This window comes from Hippocampus bargibanti, linkage group LG17 (genome assembly GCF_051943395.1).
Source record: "Hippocampus bargibanti isolate YZ-2025 linkage group LG17, ASM5194339v1, whole genome shotgun sequence".
In the NCBI taxonomy this organism is placed as follows: Eukaryota; Metazoa; Chordata; class Actinopteri; order Syngnathiformes; family Syngnathidae; genus Hippocampus; species Hippocampus bargibanti.
The window spans coordinates 12,320,949-12,342,283 of record NC_142750.1 but is presented as its reverse complement, the minus strand read 5'-3'; the positions used below and the strand labels follow the sequence as shown (position 1 = coordinate 12,342,283).

The 21,335-nt window shown below is 43.1% G+C and overlaps 2 protein-coding genes across 2 annotated transcripts; both read left to right on the top strand.

Moving 5' to 3' along the window:
• The first annotated feature begins 1,044 nt into the window (after window positions 1–1,044).
• cbx4 (chromobox 4) lies at window positions 1,045–11,114 on the top strand. The gene is made up of 5 exons (XM_089019253.1): window positions 1,045–2,894; window positions 3,006–3,049; window positions 3,516–3,581; window positions 6,307–6,373; window positions 8,406–11,114. Exons 1-5 carry the CDS (start codon window positions 2,826–2,828, stop codon window positions 9,813–9,815), a joined length of 1,656 nt encoding a protein of 551 aa, XP_088875379.1. The 5' UTR covers window positions 1,045–2,825; the 3' UTR covers window positions 9,816–11,114.
• Window positions 11,115–15,722: 4,608 nt separating this feature from the next.
• Window positions 15,723–20,298, top strand: cbx8a (chromobox 8a). Its single transcript, XM_089019220.1, has 5 exons — window positions 15,723–15,896; window positions 16,079–16,122; window positions 16,399–16,464; window positions 17,194–17,260; window positions 17,470–20,298. The coding sequence occupies exons 1-5, from the start codon at window positions 15,828–15,830 to the stop codon at window positions 18,160–18,162; spliced, it is 939 nt and encodes a 312-aa protein (XP_088875346.1). The 5' UTR covers window positions 15,723–15,827; the 3' UTR covers window positions 18,163–20,298.
• The last annotated feature ends 1,037 nt before the right edge of the window (window positions 20,299–21,335 follow it).

The window sequence follows — 21,335 nt, the reverse complement described above, 5'->3', positions numbered from 1 at the left end:
AAGAGAAAGATCGGTTCTCTGTGAACGTGCAACTGCTCGTGTAGGCTGAACGCCATTCAAAAAAAGAAATGCATTGAATAATTTCTATTCTCTACGGTTTTCCCCAAATTGGGTGGACCCTTCATATAAAAAGGGAAACGACTTGATTATCAGCCAAATCCATCCAAAAAATACAGCCGCGTTTTTGTGACATTTGAGAGTGATTTACTGACATTTGTAGAGATTTAAAATTCCAAGTACGAGTGTTTTCCTCCGATTTAATTTCTCCGCGTGTCATGGTGTTTCTCTTTTTTGCTGTTGCTAGGCAAGCAGGGCGTGTGCGCTCAGTGGCCGCGACTTGAGGGCACCGCGGGAGGGGTAATGGAGGAGGGGGGGTGCGTAAAAATGTAATTGGGCGCAAATTCAACGCTTTAATCGAGCGACTTCGCTGCCAGTGGGGTCTTTAAGCCTCCCCCGTGTTCATTTGCGGTTAGGAAGTGGAGTATGGCAGGGCGCGCGGTGGTGTAGTTCGCCACTTTGGTTGCATGACCATATATGGCAAGGCAGAGATAGATCGTGCCTGCGCGCAATAGGCTGCTCTCAACAGCTCTGCTTTGCGGGTTTCGTTTTAACCCATTTCATGCTGAATTATATTTTTCTAGCTATCAAAAAGCGCCCACTTCAGTGCAGAGGTATTTAGGGCGGGTGGGGGTCGCTACTAAGCAAAAATTTAGCATTTTGGGGCGTACAGTATTTTCAAATCGACTCCGCCATGATGTTCTTATGTATTCAGTTTTCAAATTGTTTTATTTCACTGTTACAGGCGCACGTCGATGAAAAGTGACGTGAAGATGTGCACGGTGCATGATCACGTGAGGCGGAAATAAACGGGAAATGAAAGGCGGCGACGAATAATGGTGGCGTGATAACTGAAAAGTTGAAGATTTGCCGTCTTTGAACGTTATAAATTAACACCAGTTGAGCCCAGAGGACATGGCACCGTTCTGTATGTGCGTGTGCGCGTGCGCGTATGTGCTTGTATGTGTGTGTGTCATCTAGATTTGCTCAATGCACGATGGATATCGAAATGTGAGCATCCGTGCTGCATTTGAAGGCATCGGCACTTTTGGCATGAAAATCTGGAACGTAAAGTCAACGCATACACCAAAAAATAAGTCATGTGAATCAATGCTAAGACTGTTAGAGCCACAAAACGAACGGTTCTAATGGGCTCAAAGTCTTAAGATAGCAAAGCAACAAGGCAAACATGCGCATTTGTGGTAATGCAGGGGCGGATTTCAACGGTGAGTACATAAAAAGCAGAATTCCCCCTGAAATCGAACACCAATCGAACACCATTTGCGCCACTAAAGGTAGAAACTTATAACACAATTGAAACTGTTACGGTGGCCTTTTCCGGGACTTATAAATGAACAACCTTGACAAAATCTGGAATTTAACCTGGTTGGAAGTGAGGGAGACTTTTCCCCCTAATTCTGGTCCCAAGTGTTATTTTCTTTCCTGCCGTCTTGACCTTGCTGTTTATTTAACAACCTTCCTTGGAAAAAAAGAAAATGTGAATCTTATCTTCATAAAGCTGCAATGGTGAGACGGTAGTCCAGGAATAAAGATGGGAAGGGTTATGTGACCATTTGGTCTCCTCATACACGAGCCCATTTCTGACAGTATTGTTACAAACGCGTGTAAATCATCCCACCAAAAACGCCCCACCAGCATCATTTAGATATTTATTATCCGGAGACTCACAAAGGAGGAATCCCACAACATTACACACATCGACATAAAAACGTTTTGGTTTATATTCCTCTTTGAATTACTTCTTCCTCCATGTAGATGCGAACAGATGAGCCTTGCGGGATGAACCCCCGAATTCTATGAAAATTCACCTACTTTATTCATTTACCCTTGAAATTCCACCGACAAATACTTGCGTGGCTCTTTCAGAGTTCATACAAATCAACTTAAAACACAACAGCAGCGCTTCGTATAGCAGCAATGAGCATGTTGTTTTATGTCTATCTGGGATGTGAATTGGAATGGAGTCTGAATGGAATTCTGAGTTTTAAAGCAAAAAAAAATAAAAATCAAGGATTTCGTATTTAAACACTTAAGACACTTGTACGCTTCGTCCGGCAGCACTAAACGTTTTGCCTTTGTCTTGCTTGGGCTGCTTGTCATAATCGCTGTGTCATAACGGCCATTTTATGTGTCGAATCTGATGCTCTTAAATCACAAATGTCAAATGTTTCCCGCTCGTGAACGGACCACTCCTCTTTTGGTGGTTGACATTTTTCACAGGGAATTCACGTACACTATTGCGCTATACGTCAACAGATAAAAGGAGGGCGTACTACCCTCTTCCTCCTCCTTACATAAAATTATACCAGTGGCGAATGTGCCGCGACACTTAACATGTAGTGATTTATGTCAATTCACACACGTCCACGAAGAAGAAGAGGGCGACGACGAAGGAGAAGAAGATTGAGAAGGGATGGAGCCCAACCAGGAGAGGTCTCCACCTCCCTTCCTGACGTCATGCGCCAAAGCCGGAGCTCCCGAACGACTGGATCGGCTCACAACGGCTCGGCTGTGACTGTCTCTCTCTATGCACACTGCCAGGACTGTGCGTGAAATGTGCAAAGGAGGGACTAGGCGATCTGGACGGGAATAACGTTTTGGATTTGGATACATACTGGGAAAGAACCAAGCCAGCGAGCGAGCGCGACCACCCAGCCTTGTCTGGTTTCCCCCCTACCCCCCTTCCTTCTTCGCATACATCGCTTTCGTCCCTCTAGCCCGTCACTTGAGGTCGGATTGCGGCAAGAATGGAGCTCCCTGCCGCCGGGGAGCACGTCTTTGCGGTGGAGGGCATCGAAAAGAAACGCATTCGCAAGGTAGACGCACGGGTCGTTTTTTGTTGTTGCTTGGGGATAAAAACGGCACGCGTATTACAATGGTGCGTTTAAAACTCGAGGGGTGCATTTTTCCTCTTTCTATCAACGCAGGGGAAGATTGAGTACCTCGTCAAGTGGCGGGGATGGTCTCCCAAGTAAGTCTGCATGTTGATAATAATGTGTGGATAATGCAAATGAGAAAGGGCATGCACGGGCGTAGTGTGTGTATGCGGGCAAGTGTTTCATCCGTAGATGCCTTCACTAATTTATGCGAGGAGAAAAAGGGGAGGGTATGCACGGCCATGTAATCCCGTTTTAATTATTTCTGCTCTGCCAACGAATTTGAGAGACAGTGCTGCTAAAATGGCCGACTGCATGTTGGCGCGCGTAGACGGCACACAACTGATCCGTTTCCCTTTTTCCCCCCGACAACCTTCTTCCCAACGAACTCGTAACCGTTTGCAATCAACTGTGCTGCTTCTTATGCAGACCGAGTCACGAGTCACGCCTGTAATTACCTTCAAATGCCCGTTTAACCTGTCCAAATCGCCAAATATGACATGTAATGGTGTGTGTGTTCATTGACCCACCATCAGAACAAATTTTCCCCCCTCCCTGCAGATACAACACTTGGGAGCCAGAGGAAAACATCCTTGACCCACGCCTCCTGGTTGCATTTCAATACAGGTGAGATTCAGGCTGGACTTTGACTGAGCAGGCCTGCTCAAACTCGACCGTGACCTTATATGGGCATGGGGGAGGGGCCACGCTCCTTTCGTTCTGATACCCCCTTTGACCCCTTGGGAAAAGAGCCAGTGAGCGTTTCTGAAACAAGGATAGTCTGGCAAAGAGATCAAAGTTCAGTTCTTTCATTTTCCTTTCATGTCTTTGCTACATTGAAATGTAAAATTCTTCACTGCGAGACTAATAAAGGTAAATCCAATCCAAATTATATATTATTTGAATCCAATTTTTTTAAAAGAGATGGAATAATACCCACAGTTGGTGGCGAGCCACTTTTTCGAATGCACTATGCCGTCGTCAATGCAGGACTGGATTGATATATGGGTGTGCTGTATTTGCGGAAAGTGATGAAAGGAATGAAAGTAGAAAAACAAAATACATGAGCTGCTGGAACGGCAGCCACTCTCGCGGCGCTGTCATTTATCTTCACATATGTAACGCATTGTTGATTAGCATTCACTGAAGCGGATGTTCCTTAAAGGACAACCGACACCATATTTTTGTTTTGTAACTGACATCAGAAAAACGTTATATAGCAACTAAAATACCCAAAACATGCAGGATGATATTTTTAGTCAAATGTAAAACAACAATAAAAATAACTTAGTGTCCCAAAACTTCCACAAAATGAGCTCTGAACTGGGGATATTCAGAAAGTCCCGCCCCCTTGTTCGTGACATCACGCCAGGATACTCCTTCACTTTGCTGCTGTGAAATGTAAATTTCTCCACTGCGAGACTAATACAGGCAAATCCAGTCCAATCCAATCCAAACTCCAGAATCAAAACAATGGCTTCATAGAGTTGGGATTCGGAGAAGATGCTTTCTTGTTACTCATCCAGGTATGAATATGATTCAAATAGTTCTGAAGAGGAAAGCATAAATGTTTGCAATCGATTAAAGAAGTCCTTCTGTATCAATTCGAGCCGTCTGCAAGTGATGAAACTGGTGAAGATCTGGACTCCGATGTAGCGCCCAGAAAAAGCACAAGATGGCGCACAAGCTCCATTGGAAATGGGTTGGTTTGTCCGCTGGGAATTTGTGTAAACTTATACCTTCTTTATGCGTGTTACCGCAATTAGCTGCGACACGCAATGATTCACCATTACGTTATTTATGTGTTTTCCTTCTAAATTCGCGACCAACACAGTGTTTTCAGATGAAAAAAAAGTACCCAAAATGCATTGTGTGTCTCGGTCAGGGGCGTTCCCTCCGTGACGTCACCTAGGGCATCGTTATAAACTCGAAAACAAGACTTCCTGAATATTCAGCACAAATCTTAAAACGTAAAATATAGCTATATGCGGTGGAATCTTTGTAAAATGCACTCAGTAGATGTCATTTAAAGGGATTTTACAAATTATGGACGCAACTTGTCCGGAGGTGTCAGTTGTCCTCTAAGGCTATATAATGTCGTTGACGATACCACAAGTTATAAATCTCTATTTTTGATGTTTTGTTTGACAGTAAACTTGAGCTAAGCGTGACAATAAAGAACCTCAAGCATCGTTTTTGGACAAATATTGACAAATTACACCTGCTAAACATGCCGCGTGTTGTCAAGTTATTTGTCATCTGCCACTACGGTCATACAGCACCGTTTTGTCATATTGGAATAAAATGACCAGTGAGCATTCCTGGCAGCCATTTTTGTGAACTGGATGCACCGACTTGAAGGTTTTGAGGCAAGTTTGAGGCCTGCAAAATAATCACAAACCATAGCCAAGCATTGACATTAAATGCTAATGATTAGTAATGACGCGTGGGCTGTGCAGGACTCATAGACACTCCCACTGTCAGAAACGAGATTTGCATTTTAGAAAGGGGCTAATTGACACGCATGCTTCCACAGTGTAATGCTGGCAGCCTGCATGTGTGCGTCTGGCTCCGTCCTGATGGTCACGGAGAGCTGCTTGTGTGTGCGGAATCCTCCCTACTCCCACAGGATGGGGGAGGGGACCCGACAAGGGAGCCTGTAATTGCCAAATCTTCTGTGAATAGGGGCCATCTCGTCGAAATTCTGAGTGTGGAAATAAGCGCTCGGCCGTTTACCATCACAGCCTTGATGTCTTGAACATCTGTAGGCCCAAAGCATGCTTGGCGAGAACCGCGTTTGCTGGCCTTCGCACACCGCTGGTTATTTACGAGTCACTGATTAGTCAAGGTTTATTCCTCGTGGTCGTATTTCATCGCGGCCTCGCTATTACAAGCGCATTATGCATTTTATGTCCTCGCGTTTCGTTCCAAAATCCCGACATACAGCCTGCTAAACTATTAGCCTGTATACATCTTTGGGGTTATTCACGTGTATTTATCCCATTTGACATGTACCACATGACCTTAATTACAGTAGTGAGAGGGTATGGTGGAGAAGTGGCACAAGGGCGGATGTTTGAAAGACAAGCAGAGAGTCTGAGGGCTGAAAAGCCTTAATTGAATTTCTGCAGGATAATGAGAATACAGACCGGGATGATTACTGTGGAGCGCCGCGCAAATAAAAGAACACAATGCTTCGGTCACGTCTTGGCTTTTTTTAATAGCCAAATTCCACATTTGAGCTTGAATAGGTGAAGGAAAGTCGAAGACGATATTTTAAGGTCATTTCTTATCAGATATCACTTTAATAAGACGTGACATAAGAAGCTATAATTATCCTTTGTTTCCACAGGGAGCGACAGGAACAGCTGATGGGATATCGCAAACGGGGGCCCAAACCAAAACATCTTCTACTGCAGGTAATTTTCATCACGCCTCTCTTATCAGTGAGAGGTCAGACGAGAGTGGGTGGGGTTGGGGATGGGGGGGAGGGGGTTCCTGTGAGGCGTTCTCGAGCCGCTGTTATTATGGTGGTCGTTATTTTTAGTTTTTGTTCAGGCGGGGAGGGGAGGGGAGAGAGCTTCTTGATCTGGCTTGTCCTTGGTTTGTTTCCCAAGGTTACGCAAGTGCGTCCTGAGCGAGCTGGACGGATATGCATGTTTATTATTTCCTTCTACTGTATGGCTTTGCATGAAGGATACAGTCCGTTTTTTTGCGCTTAATTTCGAACGAGTGAGTCACGTTGACTTAAACTGGTGCGTCGCCCTGCTTTGGGTTTGTCCCATTTTCAAGGTTTAATGGACCTTGTTATGAAGCAAATGTGGACATATCGGCCGGTTGCTATGCGGCGTTGCTCCTTAGTTGGAGTCACTCGTGGTCAGGAATCAAGAGATGAAGCGTGACATGTCTGGTGGCACTTCTCTGACCCGAGGTCACAGCCAAAGGGTCTTGAGCGTTCCGCAGCAGTGCCCCTCTGAGAGCCTGATGGGTCAGTCTGTGCTGGAGGGAGAAAGAAAGGGGTGGGTGGGATGAATCCGGTATGGTGCGGTGTGTTTTAATATTGAACCACGCCGTTTTATCTTTGTACTCTATTCATTTCTTCTAAAGCAGGGGTGTCCAAACTTGTTGCAAAGGGGGACCAGATTTGGTGTGTTAAAAATGAAGAGGGGGGGGGGGGCAACCTTGGCGGATGTTGTTTACATATCACAGCAATTAAATTAAATACATGTCAGCGTGCTATTCTGTGTTTCACCTTTGCTTTTTTAAATTTTAATTTCAGCTATCTCAAGCATGTGTTTTGGTTCATTTGAATCATGCATATTAACTCATTCACTGCCATTCCCAAATTTGTTCGGATTTTGGTTTTTCTTGCGGGGGGGTGGGGGGCGTGCTGATAAAGCGCTGATCAGACCTCTGGCAATGTTATTCCCTCCCACGAGGGGGCAGGATTTGCCTTTTGTACAGCCGCCACCACTTGCACCTCACATTACCCCAGACCAATATAACTTAGGAATGAACTCTTTTTTCTGATGAAAGAAGAGAGTTTTCTTACGCTGCATTGAATGTTTATTGTCCTAAAATTCAATATTCTGTAGGTCCTGGATTTTGAATGAAAATGACAAAATCCCAGGTACCGGAATGGACACATTTTTGCACGTCTGGCACTGAATAAGTTAAAATGGAATTGACATTGAAAATTGACATTGAATAACTTCTTGACTTGAATTTGAAATGTACTTAAATTCACTTTTTAACACTAATTGTTTGTAACAGTTGAACTGAATTGTTTTGTTGATTGTCGCCATTTCAGTTTTTTTTAATGTAGAAAATCACAATTTTAGAACATTATGGGACTCATTCAGTCAATGACTCCAATACTAATTTGTTGTTCCTAATTGAGCCTCTAGATGGCAGCACTTAGCACACGCAGGTAACAGCGCTACTGCCAAATATATTCATTCGAGATGCGGACCAGATGTTACTGATTTTACGACGCAGGCAATGGGCCGGATGAAATTGTCCACAGGCCGCATTTGGCCCTCGGGCCACACTTTGGATATTCCTACTCTGAAGGGAGGGACAAAAGAATTGAGTCTTGTATGGATTTTTGCAGGGGATTGTGTCGAGGTCTTACATCACCATTAGATTTGTGGCTTCGGGAAGGCTGTAAAAACCTGCGGGATGGCCCGTGGCTGAAATGTTATGGTGGGAGGCGCGAGGAGGAAATATCCATACCACAGAGCACTTGATTTGTGAATGTCAAACAGTGGAGGCAAAGTATTGTTTGCATTTTGTTGCCTTAGCCTCATCCAGGCTTGTGGAGAAATCTCCTTTTTTGTTCATTCCCACTCGAGGTGGACAAAACAATCCAAGCTGGTCCGAAATCAAAGAGATTCCTGGACCGTTTCCATTTTCACACGGGAGACTCAAGTATCTTGTTGATCCTTTTAGGTTCCCTCATTTGCCCGGCGATCGAGTATCCCAGCGGGTTTACAAGACAGCCCTGCGGACGCTGACGACAACCCCAAGTCAGATACCATCCCGGTAGCGCAACGTTCCCAGCCGCAGCAGTACCAGCTGAACAGCAAGAAGCACCACCAGTACCAGCCCGGCGGCCAGGAGGCGTCCGTGGAGCAGCTCGCCAACAGCAAGAAGAAGTACATCTACCAGCTCAACAGCAAGAAGCACCACCACTACGAGCCTGACCCGAATATGTACGACGCTCAGGCTTCAAAGCTTAAGAAGGTGGTCAAAGTTCAAGCGGCAGCCAGTAAACCTGCCAACCCCGGCTGGAATCTGCCTCTGGCGCTGCAGCAGAAATGGGTTCGTGACAAAGACACGGGCTGCTTGAGTAAAGTCAAAGAGCAGGCAGCGGAGGGGAGAAAAGCCGAAAGCGAACAAGCTCTGAAGCCTGATCCTAAAGACGCCACCGTCCTGAGCTCCGTCGGCGGCAAAATGAAGATCATCAAGAACAAAAACAAAAACGGGCGCATCGTTATCGTCATGAGCAAGTACATGGATGGCAATAAGGTTCACGGGGCCAAGGGCAAACACGGAGAATCGTCCAGCGGGGAGAAGACGCCGGGCAGCCTGGCGTCGCCAAACAATCCCGCCCACGGAACCAAAACGGTGGACAACGGCATTCCTAAGGAGATTCTCGCCAGCAGTTCCCTCCCCGCCGCCGATCACCCCCAAAAGTGCTCCCCGAAGGACCGACATTTCTTCAAGCCTTCGCCCAGCACGGCCGAGGAATACAACACGGAGGTCGCCCGAGGTCAGGCCGACTTACCCGATGATCTACCGCTCCAGCTGACCGCCAGCTCGCCCCCGACGTCTTGGCCGGCTGACGGCAACATCTCCACGTCGACAATCATTGAGCATATCAGGATTCCGTCTTACCCGAGCAGCCGGAAAAGAAAACTCGCCGAGCCTTTGGATGAGCGTCGGGGTTCCAAGACTTTGTTAGCTACCAGAAACCTCTGCGTTTCCGGCACCGTGCTCAGCCCGCCTCAGGACAAGCCAATGGACCTCCACTGCACTGGACATATCGCCGCGTATGATGCGACGGACCGCAGTGGCCAAGAGGAGCCCATGGATCTAAGTTGCCGGAAGACAAAGAGGCAGACTGAGCCGGAGATCCAAGATGAAACTGCACCCCGACCAGCACCGCAGCCTGAGCTTGACCCTCAACCCCAAACCGAAATCGCTCAGCAAGCTGAACCCGTCGCGACCGAGGACACGCCAGCAAAGACTAAAACGGCGCTTGCTCCAAAAATCTCTCCTTTTATGGGGAATATCATCATCACGGATGTTACGACAAACAGTCTCACCGTCACCTTCAAGGAATACGTTTCTTTCTAAGGAAACGAAGAACCGAACCGGTTCTGCCGTGTATGTATATGTGGATACTGTAGAAAAACAAAGAAACGCAAAAAACAATTGAGATTTTTGTACATATGCAAAGTTATAATTTATAATTCAAATTGAATATGTTTCATACAATGTTTTATACCGTAATTCTGAAACGTAGCCAACAAAGCAAGTGCCCTCAAGGATTTGAGTGAATACATTCGATGGGATGTATCGAGCTCAAAAAAAAAAAACAGTTTATGAATTTCATTGTTTCATACTTGTACCAAATTTGTAATCTCAGATGTATGAAGGAATATCTGTATTTTGTATTGATTAGATGGGATTATTTGGGGGTCCTGGTGAGTGTTAGAGATTAACTTGTGATAGAGATCTCAGATCAAATTGAAAGCAATTCCTTTTTTTTTTTAATCCACCCGTCAATTATGATCATTTGGCTTCATTATTTGGGACAAACAAACCTCTGTTATCTTTTAGGCGGTTTTTGATTCACTGATGAGCAATCAATTCATTGTTTGGATTTTTGGGTTGATAGTGTGCAAATGCTAGTTGATTCGCAACGTCTCCAAATGATGAATTGGATCATTTGTTATAGGAACTTAGTGTGCCTCATTATTGCGTCATCGTCACGCTTGATATCTCACGATGTCAACAAATTTAGGCGGGTGCCGTTCTGACAAATGTGAAACACTAAATTAAGCCGTTCTATTCAGTTGGGCTTTACGTGATCTGAAAATTAGCGTTACTGCTGTTTGTTTGTTCAACCCTGTTGCTCCTTCCCCATGAAATGTGACTCGTCGAAGCTTTGGTTTATGGACAGTTGAACGCAGTCTAGCTTCAGGGTCTCAAACTCGGGTCCTCGAAGGGCCGCCTTCCTGCATCTCTTCCGTCTCTCCCTCGAGGACCGGAAAGTGACACCTTTTGTGAGCGCTAGCTGATTTGTTTCTGCTGCTTTAGAATGCAAATGTCGAATCTGTTGGATGTACAGCGGGACTCATACGCACACCGAATGCAAAACCAATATAAGAATGCGAAAATCCTCTGAGAATGCACCAGAAGCGAGCGTATTTATTGAATCCGTCGCAGAAGAAGCTGCAAGTGATCTTTAAACAAATGTTTCAAATGTGCTAACTTTGGTTTTCTCTGTCTGTTGTTTTTTTCTTTGTGTTGTTGGTCTTCTATTTGTTGAGCCTCTCTTGCACTTGATTACAAGGATTATCTCAACAATGCGAGTGAATCAGTTGGCTCACTGCTGTCGGCACATTTTGACAATAAAGAAAACAAAGTTGCGAGTAAGGCTTGGGTTTTGTTATTTCTTAATGTTTGTTTAAGCCGAATAAAAGTGTTGCAAATCTCACCCACCACGGCAAATATGTATAGGGGGAAAAAGGTCAGTGACTTAATAAAACCTGCATACAAAAAAAATGTCAGGAACTTTATCTAGATAAATAAATAAAACAAACAATCAGTCAACTTTACAGTTTGGGATGTTCAAAGTTAAACGCTTCTTAAAAAGTAAACACAAATACCTTAACTTCAGGCTGAATACAACTGAACTGCACTGTTTGCAATCATTTACCCCATCCTCCACAAATGCAAATCACTGTTCTGTGTCATCTGTGCTTTTGGTTTGCATTTTGAGACAGCAGCTTGTGAACGCTGAAAAGAAAGCACTCATGTTATAAAATACAAAGGTCCTTTGCATTGATTAAACTTTCTCGACATTTAGCTTGTAGTAGACGTGCACATTCCACCATGACTTCCCTGATCCACTCGTGAAAAGGACGATTTGATCCTATCCTCTTTCATCTAGAACTCCATGTAACAAATAGGGCACAGAAAGTGCTTAAAAATTAATGACTGTCTTTCTGTTGTCATATTATTAGTTATTTAGTTCTTTCCTTTTGACTTCAAGATGGCGCCGCGAGAGTGGCTGCCTTTCCACTAGCTCATGTAATTTGTTTTTTCTACTTCTTTCTTTCCTTTCCTCTTCCTTTCATAAATTTGCTGCCGTGAAATGTAAATGTGTCCACTCCGAGACTAATAAAGGTAAATCCAACCCAATCCATTGGAGCAATTGAAGGATGGCAGCTGTAGACTGCTTTGTCATACATTCCATTTATGAATCAGTTAGAAGACACGCTTGAATTGATTCAGTACATTATCCTCCCCAAAATGTGTTCGTAAAGGTAGAAGTATAGCCGGGATAAATCACATGTCCTGCCTCCAGTCAGCTAAACCGTTGGACTGACCAAATATGGTTCTTTGCTCTACAAAGGGCAACAAGCAGCACTTTAGCACGAAAAAATGTCAAAACACGCATCATACATTTCAATAATGTTTCATCAGGCAAGCTGGGGCGCTCTGGCCCAAGGGAAATTTGGCTGTTTACTCAGCGTGTTGCTTTTCTTCTGAATATTTGTCATGATGACACAGCAATTCTGAGCTAACGGTAGCTAAATGCAGCCACTGTGGCCGATATCCCCCACGCCAGTACAACCCGCTCCCCCTAAAAAATGCGTTTGTAATTGTGTAGCGTGAATTCAGAGTACAAAATGTTTTTTTAGGGTTTAAATAACGAGTCACGTGTGTCTCTCCACTAACTTTAGAGACAGGGAGGACGTTATCAATAGCATAACTTGATTCTCTCGATCATGTGACCTCGCTCGTACCCCTCACTTGTGCGAGCACTACATAATCACGTATTCAAGTGCTACGGGTCAACGTATTGAGAGCATGTGTGACGTTTGACATTCCATTTTTCTTTAATTATCAGACCCCCGCACTCACGATGCCTGCCTGCAGTATGCCGGAATCAATCAATTCCAACAAGGTTTGAATGCATTTTGGGCCTGACTGGCCTCATTTATGTGATAAATGGCTCCCGGCTGTAAAATACGGGATGCCTTCGTCAGATGTCATGACACTGACAAGCAACTGAGATTATTTGGCACTTAAAACAAGCGGATGGGGGGGAAGCACGTTTGAAATTATTCTTGCAATGATGCTCGCTTTAAATTGAAACTGGACAACAATGGCGCCGTGCAGAACTGTCGTGTGAAAATGCAGTGTTACTTCCGGGTTGAGTGAATGTTGACACGTCTGACTGCTGCTGCTCACCCGCTGAAAAAACGTATCCTGTAAAGTGTCCTTGAGAATTTTGAAAGGCTCTAATGAATAACATTATTATTATTATTATTATTATTATTATTATTATTATTATTATTATTATTATTATTATAAACCCCTCTTCTGTATGATTATGAGTGCATTTTAATGAGTCGCAACTTAAACATGCTTTGTCGCGGTGTAATTTGGAATGGCTACGTCAGAGAGGTGCAAAATCTCAGCCAATCTTTCGCAAGGCGCCGCAGGTCTTTGTTCTCATTTGGAAACGCTGCAAAAAGAAAATGTCGCCTCCACGTCAGCATGTGTGCAGTTTGCGCGAGTTGCCCAGAAACCATCGAGCCAGTGGAACTCACTCGCACTCTAGTCTTCTTCCGCGTTAGCGTCAACATGAGTCCAAATATGGAGATGCAACCGTGCGCCTGCTTGTCAGAGGCACTAACCTATGCACGCCGCTGCGGTGCTTGACTTTTCCATGCGCTATTATCTAGATTACGCCACGTGAGGCCGCAACAAATTTACATTGTCTTCTGCTTGTCGTGACGTTTGCATGCCACGTATTCAGCATAATCGCAGGAAGGCAATGGACGTTTTCATCGTTGCTGAACATAAATCGCGTTTATATTCGTCGTGCTACTCCAATATTTTGGATTTGGGGATGCTTTCTGAGAAACGGTACACAATTAAAAAAAAAACAGTTCGGATGACTGCGAAAAAAAACGACGAAATGAAGTTTACCGTTTAACTTGTATTTATGATTTTAATACATTTTATAACGGCCATACTTGGCCGATTTATTTGAAAATAAACGAAACTAAGCTGAGGCAAATCTCTAATTTTATGAGTGGAATCAACTGCAGAAGAAGTCATTTAAATATTTGATCTGAACGGCAATCGACATTTCGATCATTTGAACACACCAATGTACGGAGGACATGTGGTTGTTTTTTGTTTAAAAAATGACCTACATTTTCTGTCACGTCAATCGATGAGAAAGTTTCTTCAGCCGTCATCTGTACAAAATTTGTACGGATGACGGCTGAAGAAACCTTCTCATCGATGGACCACTCCTGTATGACTGAGAGCTTACACAGACGTCTCTCACGTCAAGTGGAGAAAAAAGTCTTGTTCCGTTTGAATTGTCAGTTTATTTGATGTGATCCAGAAAATTGCTATAAATAACACCAATAATAATAATAATAATAATAATAATAATAATAATAATAATAATAATAATAATAATAATAATAATAATAATAATAATAGCATAAATCGTCAACATTTAATAATAGAAATATTTAACAATGTGATTTAGATGTTTTTATAAAAAATGCCAATAATCACTTTACAGCGCTAAAACTAATCTAACCGATGATATAAATAATATTTACTTACCCCGGAAGAAATATTTCCACAAGGTAGCCCCCATAAGCACAAAACGACACCGTTGCGGGATGTTCTATTTGATAGTCTAATCTTAAAATTTATTTCTGATAAAATTAAATGTTCAACACAGTCGAAGGTGTTCCGTTCAAAAGTCATTTATGAGCGGTGATTTAACTCATTGGTTAACCAGACGTCTAGATTGGAAAGTCGTCATCCTTTTTTTTTTTTTTTTTTAAACCGAATTTTTCGTGACAGAAAAAATAGACGCACCCCTCACGTTTAATTGGTGAGAGTGGCTGTTTTTTCCTCATTTTGGATTGGATTGGATTGGATATGCCTTTATTAGTCTCACAGTGGAGAAATTTACATTTCACAGCAGCAAAGTGATGAAAGGAATTGGATTGGATTGGATATGCCTTTATTAGTCTCACAGTGGAGAAATTTACATTGAAATGAAATGAATTGAATGAAAGTAGAAAAACGAAATACATGAGCTGCTGGAAAGGCAGCCACTCTCACGGCGCCGTCTTGAAGTCAAAAGAACAAAAAAAAACTAAATAACAAATAATATTTTTAAGCGGAATAAGCGGAAATTTAATATTTTTATATTTTTTAATATTTTTATTTTTAATATTTTTTAATATAATTTTGAAGCGGCAACATTTTTTTAAGATCAATATAATTGCCTGGGTTTAAATAATTTTGAAGTGTTGGCAATCTTGGCAATCTATGAACAATTAAAATCTTGCTTGTGTAGTGAAAAAAGCCTTTGGTGTCACCTTGATTTTGCTTTTTTTTCCAACGGTTTTCTTGAATGAATTCAACATTTGTGTATCTGATTTGTCGGGTTCGTGCCGTGTGTACCACAAAAAAAAATCGAGTATTCAACATGCGTCAAGTCAATAAAATGTGCATTTTTCCCAATATCAAAGCGCTGGAAAAACATTCTTATTGTTAACACCACCCTTAAAGGACATCAAATAAAATGATTGACAAAGACAATTTCATCATACTTTATTGTACTGCGGGCTCTTTGATTTCCACTGACTTGTCAATTTTTTAGATACAACTCTTCATTTTGGCATTTTATGTGGACTGGGAGTGCTCATGAATATAGCGACAGTAAAACTGAAGTCAATCAATCTTCTTTTGAAAAGTTTCCCGGTGGGACTATTTGGCTCCCGTGAAGGGTTTGCCACCGAGTCCGTCACTTGCTCACATTCCAACAGGCTCTGCAGCACACAGACCCCGCCCCTTCTGTTACCATAGCAACAACCTGGCCAATCATGCTCCACGGTCGCCCGCCCCCTGTCTAATGCGGTGCTTAGCAACAGCACTCACGTCAGCAGTACCCTCCTCCCCTCTCGTTTTCCGCGCCAGATTGCGTATTATGGGATGTACGGAATTAAACAGCCAGGGGAGGAAGCGGGCTAGCGGGCGCAAATAAGAGCGCAGGGCCGTGGGGGAATAGCCAGGGAGACAGCCAGCGTCATGGAACTGTCTGCCGTCGGGGAGAGCGTTTTCGCCGCCGAGTCAATCATCAAGCGACGGATCAGACGGGTACGGTGGTGGTGCTCAGCCGCCGCCGCTGCTGCCCCTGCTTTTATTTGTTGGCCCTCCGTACTTTTCGGGTTCTGCCTGTTACGCAAGCGTGTGTTTGTGCACCGTCGACACGCCCGAACCCGATGGCACTAATAAGACGATTGTGCGTGTGGGCGCGTGTTCGCCTGTGTTGTTTGCAGGGTCGTTGGGAATATCTGGTGAAATGGAAGGGCTGGTCTCACAAGTGAGTACGTACAGTACGCAGTTCTCTTCACGAAACCAAAACGTAAGGTTGCAGAGGGGGCAGCGACCCCGTGCGGCGGCCTGCAGAGCAACATCGATATCAGTTGAAGGCTGTTGGAACAATGTTTTCTCAACCGTATTTACAGTAGAGATGCACAATTGCGAAGGGCTGACCTACATTACGTAAAGCGAATTTTAAACATTCTTCAACAAAGTTATTTTTTTCTAGTCTATTTTTTCCCCCGCGCAGTGACAAACATGCCTCTCCCTCTTCCAGGTACAGTACATGGGAGCCAGAGGAGAACATCTTGGATGAGCGCCTGCTGGCAGCTTTTGAGGAAAGGTGAGTCCAAAGACACATTCCTCCGGGAAGGGGGCTCGTCTCATTTCAAAACACAGAATTCAGTTTTCGTTTCCAGTTTTAACTGGAAACGAGTGCATTATAGTGCACGTCCTGTGTCAGTCTTTGGTGGTTGACTTCCCATACCAAAAGAAAGTTCCATGCAATTTATTTCTATTTTCCTGTAGCGAGCTATGGATGCATGCATGCATGTACTGTATAGACGGACAGATCTATTAATAGCTCAGTCGCTTGATTGCGGGTTAGTTTGTGTCGAATGTGTAAATGGGCTACTGGGTGATTAAACTTGCTAACTTGATTCCTTGCTACTGTAGTTTAATGGATAGATTGCCTGCTCTCTTTAGCTTCAACAAAGCAGCGAATTAGCTAACAATAAATATTAAACTATTGTATATTGTGATAAATGTTTGTTTCGAATCTGTAGATGGACTGCTGTGTGCTTTGCTGCTAGCCTTTGCTGCAGCAAAGCAACTGGCTTACAAAAATATCAAACTATTCTTTGTCGTGATAAATGTTTGTCGAATTTGTAGGTGGACTGCTGGGCACTTAAACTAGCTAATTTGATTCCTAGCTTCTGTCGTTTAATTGATAGATTGCCTGCTAGCTTTAGCTACAGCGAAGCAACTAACTAGCTAACAAAAAATATTAAACTATTCTTTGTTGTGATAAATGTTTTATAATGAATATTTTGAACACATTTCCTTTCATAAGGGAACGTGAGAGGGAGCTTTTTGGGCCCAAAAAGCGAGGACCTAAGCCTGAGACATTTCTGTTGAAGGTTGGTTAACCACTCATGTACCTAGCTTATCTTTTTTTCCTGTCACATTCTACATAAAACTAAAATAACTGACATGGTTCCTTGGGGACATAGATTTACATTACATGGGTTGACAGCAGTGATTTTCAATGTGTACTCCTACTACTAATTGAAAAAATTCACTGTGCACAGTTAGGTTTGTTGTATTTAAATATGTCACCATCTCACAGGCCAAAGCTCGGGAGAAAACATATGAATTTAGACGAGATCCAGTCCGACCCATCCAAGTATCCTATCCGGTCCCGGAGCCCATCAAAACACCGAGAGCACGGGAAGGTTTGCGCGCTGTGGTCCCCACCATTTTCCCCCCAAGCGCCATCAACCGAGGGGAGAGCGTCGTGAGTCAAGCCCTAGAACCAGAAAGACGGCCCAGATCGACAACAAGTTCCCATCAAGAGTCAATCCCAAAAAAGAGAGGGCGGAAGCCCAAATTGCGACGCAGTTACGAGCAGGATTACGATGAAAGCGCAGAACCTGCCTCCAAAATGTCTAGATGCTTACCTCATGACAGGAGAGCTTGCGACCCCAGCCTGGCGCAGTTGACCAGAAGGTTCCAGGAGGAGACCACAATTTCGCCCAGATCACGCAGTGACCACATGGGCGTGGCCTACACCCACACTGACCCAGGAGGAAGGACTCATTACCTGGCGCTTCTGAAGCACCGCGACAAATACAGGAACCTGCCGATAATTACTGGAGAAGAACTTGGAGTAGTGTGCCCCCCCACCGCCTCCGGCTCTTCGTGGACCCCTCGTTTCACCAATATGGACACCGTGACCGTCACGGATGTCACCATGAACCTGCTCACTGTCACCGTCAGAGAGAACTACACCGACAAAGGTTTTTTTCGAGGGAAAAGATGAGAAACAAATCTGAGGTGCATTAGAAAAGGTCCAGGATTGGCGTCGCACAAACCATTTGACAAGCTGTCTTGTCTTCGGAGTGACCAGACCAGGTTTTTCAACATACAAACTGTCGTCGGGCTGATCTTTTGCTTTGACTTCTGAGCAAAAACTGGAGGCGAGTACTCGACTCCCCTCACGCCAAGCAGCATTTTGGCAGGTAGCGAAGGATTCTTTTAAAATACAATCGCACAGCTTTGCTTTGCGAAAGTCCGTTTAGCTTAATGCTAACAAAGTGCAAAGCACTTTGGACCGGCTAACGGACGGAGCATCGATATGGCGGTGGTTTGAAACCTTTTAAGTGATATTTGATCCCAAGTAGCACATCAACACATGTATGCAGACAATATAGCAAAACTAACAGACATAAGCTGTTTATCCCCTATAAAGAATGTCGACTATTTTTGCATCTTATAAGTTACTTGAACTCGTCACAAAGGTCTTTGTTCATTTGAATCACTGTATTGTTTTGCCTTTGGTGGCTACATCGTAAACCTACAAGTTTATGGACAAACTGTTTTAAATTAAACTCTGAGCCAAATTTGATTTGAAGGCCAAACGACGAGTTTTCTGCTGAAGTGCAGAAGTACGTAGGATTAAGCAGCATGCCCTTTCCTCATTAAGTGCTGGAGAAGATGATGATGGTTTTGGATTTGAAATCTCTCGCTTGTGACACCAGTACATGTATTAGAACTTTTGGGACACTCCTTGAAAGTCACGAGGGTCACTTTATTAGGTACAGCTTGGAGACACACGAACAGCAATACCATACAACTGTATGCTGTTCCTATATTTTTGCACCTGATAGATGACTGAGGAAGTCAATCTCTAAATTATCAATTTGATTTGACCACTACAAACTTGACAAATAATAGTCAATGAATCAAAAGTGGGTCAGAGGTTAGTAATTGTTTAGCTAATTATTTTCATTTTAGATAATGCTTTGGTCTAAGTACAAAAGGCCATCCGACCACTTTTTCTTTCTTGACTTCAACAAACCTTTCGGCCTTCCTTTCTCCCTGGTTTCCTTCCTACACTTAGGTTCGGCTTGGCATTCATTCTGACTTGCTCCTTTGCTGAAACTTGGTTCCCACCTGACTAGTTTCCTTCCTTCACTCTATTTTTATCTATTTTCTCTCCTTTATTCTCCCCCCTTTCTGTCCTTTACCAAAATGCTGCTTTTTACTTTGTTGCCATTTTGCATCCATACTTTGATTTCACCAAAATGTAATTTTTTTCCTTTCATCTTAGCTTCTTTCTCCATATTTTTTTCTGCCAGAAGCGTGTATTTTATTTCATCATTCGTTCCTCTGCTTTAAACGTTTTTTTGCCTTTGTTCCATCAAACAATGACAAATTATTTGCCACTTATGTACTTATTTTAAAGTTTTCCTAATATAGACCTTGTTCATTTGTTCAGGTGCACCTAATATTGTGGCTAGTTAATGAAGCTACTGACGATGAAGCTACTGTCATGCTAATATATACATTTGAATAATAGAGCTTTGCAACATCAGTATTTAATTGTTAATAAGCGCATATGATTAAAGGGTAAAAAATGTTTTACACAATAGAATGCCAATTTTAGAATGCATCGTTGCTTTTGTGACGGCAAACAAAGCCACTTGTCATTTTATTTACTTTTCTTTCGGCTAGTTTGACTTTACTGGCCTCTCAGCATTGGCAGCGTCGGATCGTTCAAAGAATGAACACCGTGCAGCAGAACTAATCAAGCCAATTGTTGAGCTAAATTGCTTTTCGGCTGCTTTCTTTGCTCCAAATTTGACGCTACTCCTCAATCACTGTCACGATTAATTCTTTTTATATTAATTCACGCACATGCAGAGCTGCAGTATTCATGTTGACAACATCGCCAGGCTCTGTTTGAAATTGTTTGGAATAAAACTATCAGCTGCATGTGTACGGTGTTAAGCGTTTTTAACGGTTATGACATCGCAGGTTGAGGCCTTCATTTCAGTTTCGGAAAGTCGACAGTGACGAGGGAAACACGTTTTCATTGTGGAAGCTTACAATTACAATTACGCGGCACTTAACGGCGACCTTTATTACTTAGCTTTGACACTGGAAATATATGTAATTGTTTCTATGCTCGTACCCGATGCAAAATGTAACTTTGGAGTCGAATGTTTGTACAACTTTTTTCTCCCCGCCGTGGGGCCGTCGGCTGCATTCATGAAAAAAAACTCATTTGACCACAAAGCTGAGACTCAACTTTTCTTTGCTTTCCATACAATATGAATGAAAAATGAACGGATTTCTTTCTGAAAAGCCACTTCTGTCGAAACATCTGAAGTAAAGACAAAACTCTTAATCTGTAAATGACTGCGTTAATAAACCGTTTACTTACGTTTTTAAACTATACTCCTAAAAATGAATCAATTTTTTATATATATACATATGACAACAATTTGTGTACAAAGAATAAATAATTGTTTTGCGGGCCTTCACGATTACGCATGTTCTATTCAGAATTTGTATCCACAAGAGGGCGCCAATATTGACATCGCCCCCGTCCACTCCCGTTTTGCATAAAAAGCCTGAGGTCGGCCAACATGGATTCGTGTTTATAGATGACTATTATAAGGGTGGAACCATCTCACTTGGCATATTTTACGGGTGGCCACGTCATAACCTACATTTTATTTTTTCCCACACGAGTGGCATGCTGGAAGGATACGCTTTTCTCAAATGCTTGCCTTCACACTAGCACATTTTGCCTGCAAGATACGTAAACTACATTGTGTTGACAACGGTACAATAAATAATTATGTATATCCATCCATTTTCCGTACCGCTTATTCCTCATTCGGGTAACGGGGGGTGCTGGAGCCTATCTCAGCTGTCTTTGGGCACGAGGCGGGGGACATCCTGAATTGGTTGTATGTATAAAAATAAAAAAACGTGTCTTTTTTCGTGCAGTGTATATATCAAACCATTTTTTGCACAATTTGTAAAATTTCCAGTCTCTAAAGTAGAACATATATAAAAAAACTAAAAAAAATTATAAACAACCCACTAGTAAAACACACACGCAACTAATTCGTCGTAACAACTCGCAACTATAACAAATTACATATTCAAACCAATAGCTTTTGGACACTACTGTATTTAAAA

Bases quoted from the DNA above. Each gene is read 5' to 3' on its own strand.
- cbx8a (XM_089019220.1), top strand. From the start codon at position 15,828: ATGGAACTGTCTGCCGTCGGGGAGAGCGTTTTCGCCGCCGAGTCAATC. The intron at 15,897-16,078 runs GTACGGTGGTGG...TGTTGTTTGCAG, and splicing joins TCAAGCGACGGATCAGACGG to GGTCGTTGGGAATATCTGGT. The intron at 16,465-17,193 runs GTGAGTCCAAAG...TCCTTTCATAAG, and splicing joins CTGGCAGCTTTTGAGGAAAG to GGAACGTGAGAGGGAGCTTT.
- cbx4 (XM_089019253.1), top strand. From the start codon at position 2,826: ATGGAGCTCCCTGCCGCCGGGGAGCACGTCTTTGCGGTGGAGGGCATC. The intron at 2,895-3,005 runs GTAGACGCACGG...CTATCAACGCAG, and splicing joins AAAAGAAACGCATTCGCAAG to GGGAAGATTGAGTACCTCGT. The intron at 3,582-6,306 runs GTGAGATTCAGG...TTGTTTCCACAG, and splicing joins CTGGTTGCATTTCAATACAG to GGAGCGACAGGAACAGCTGA.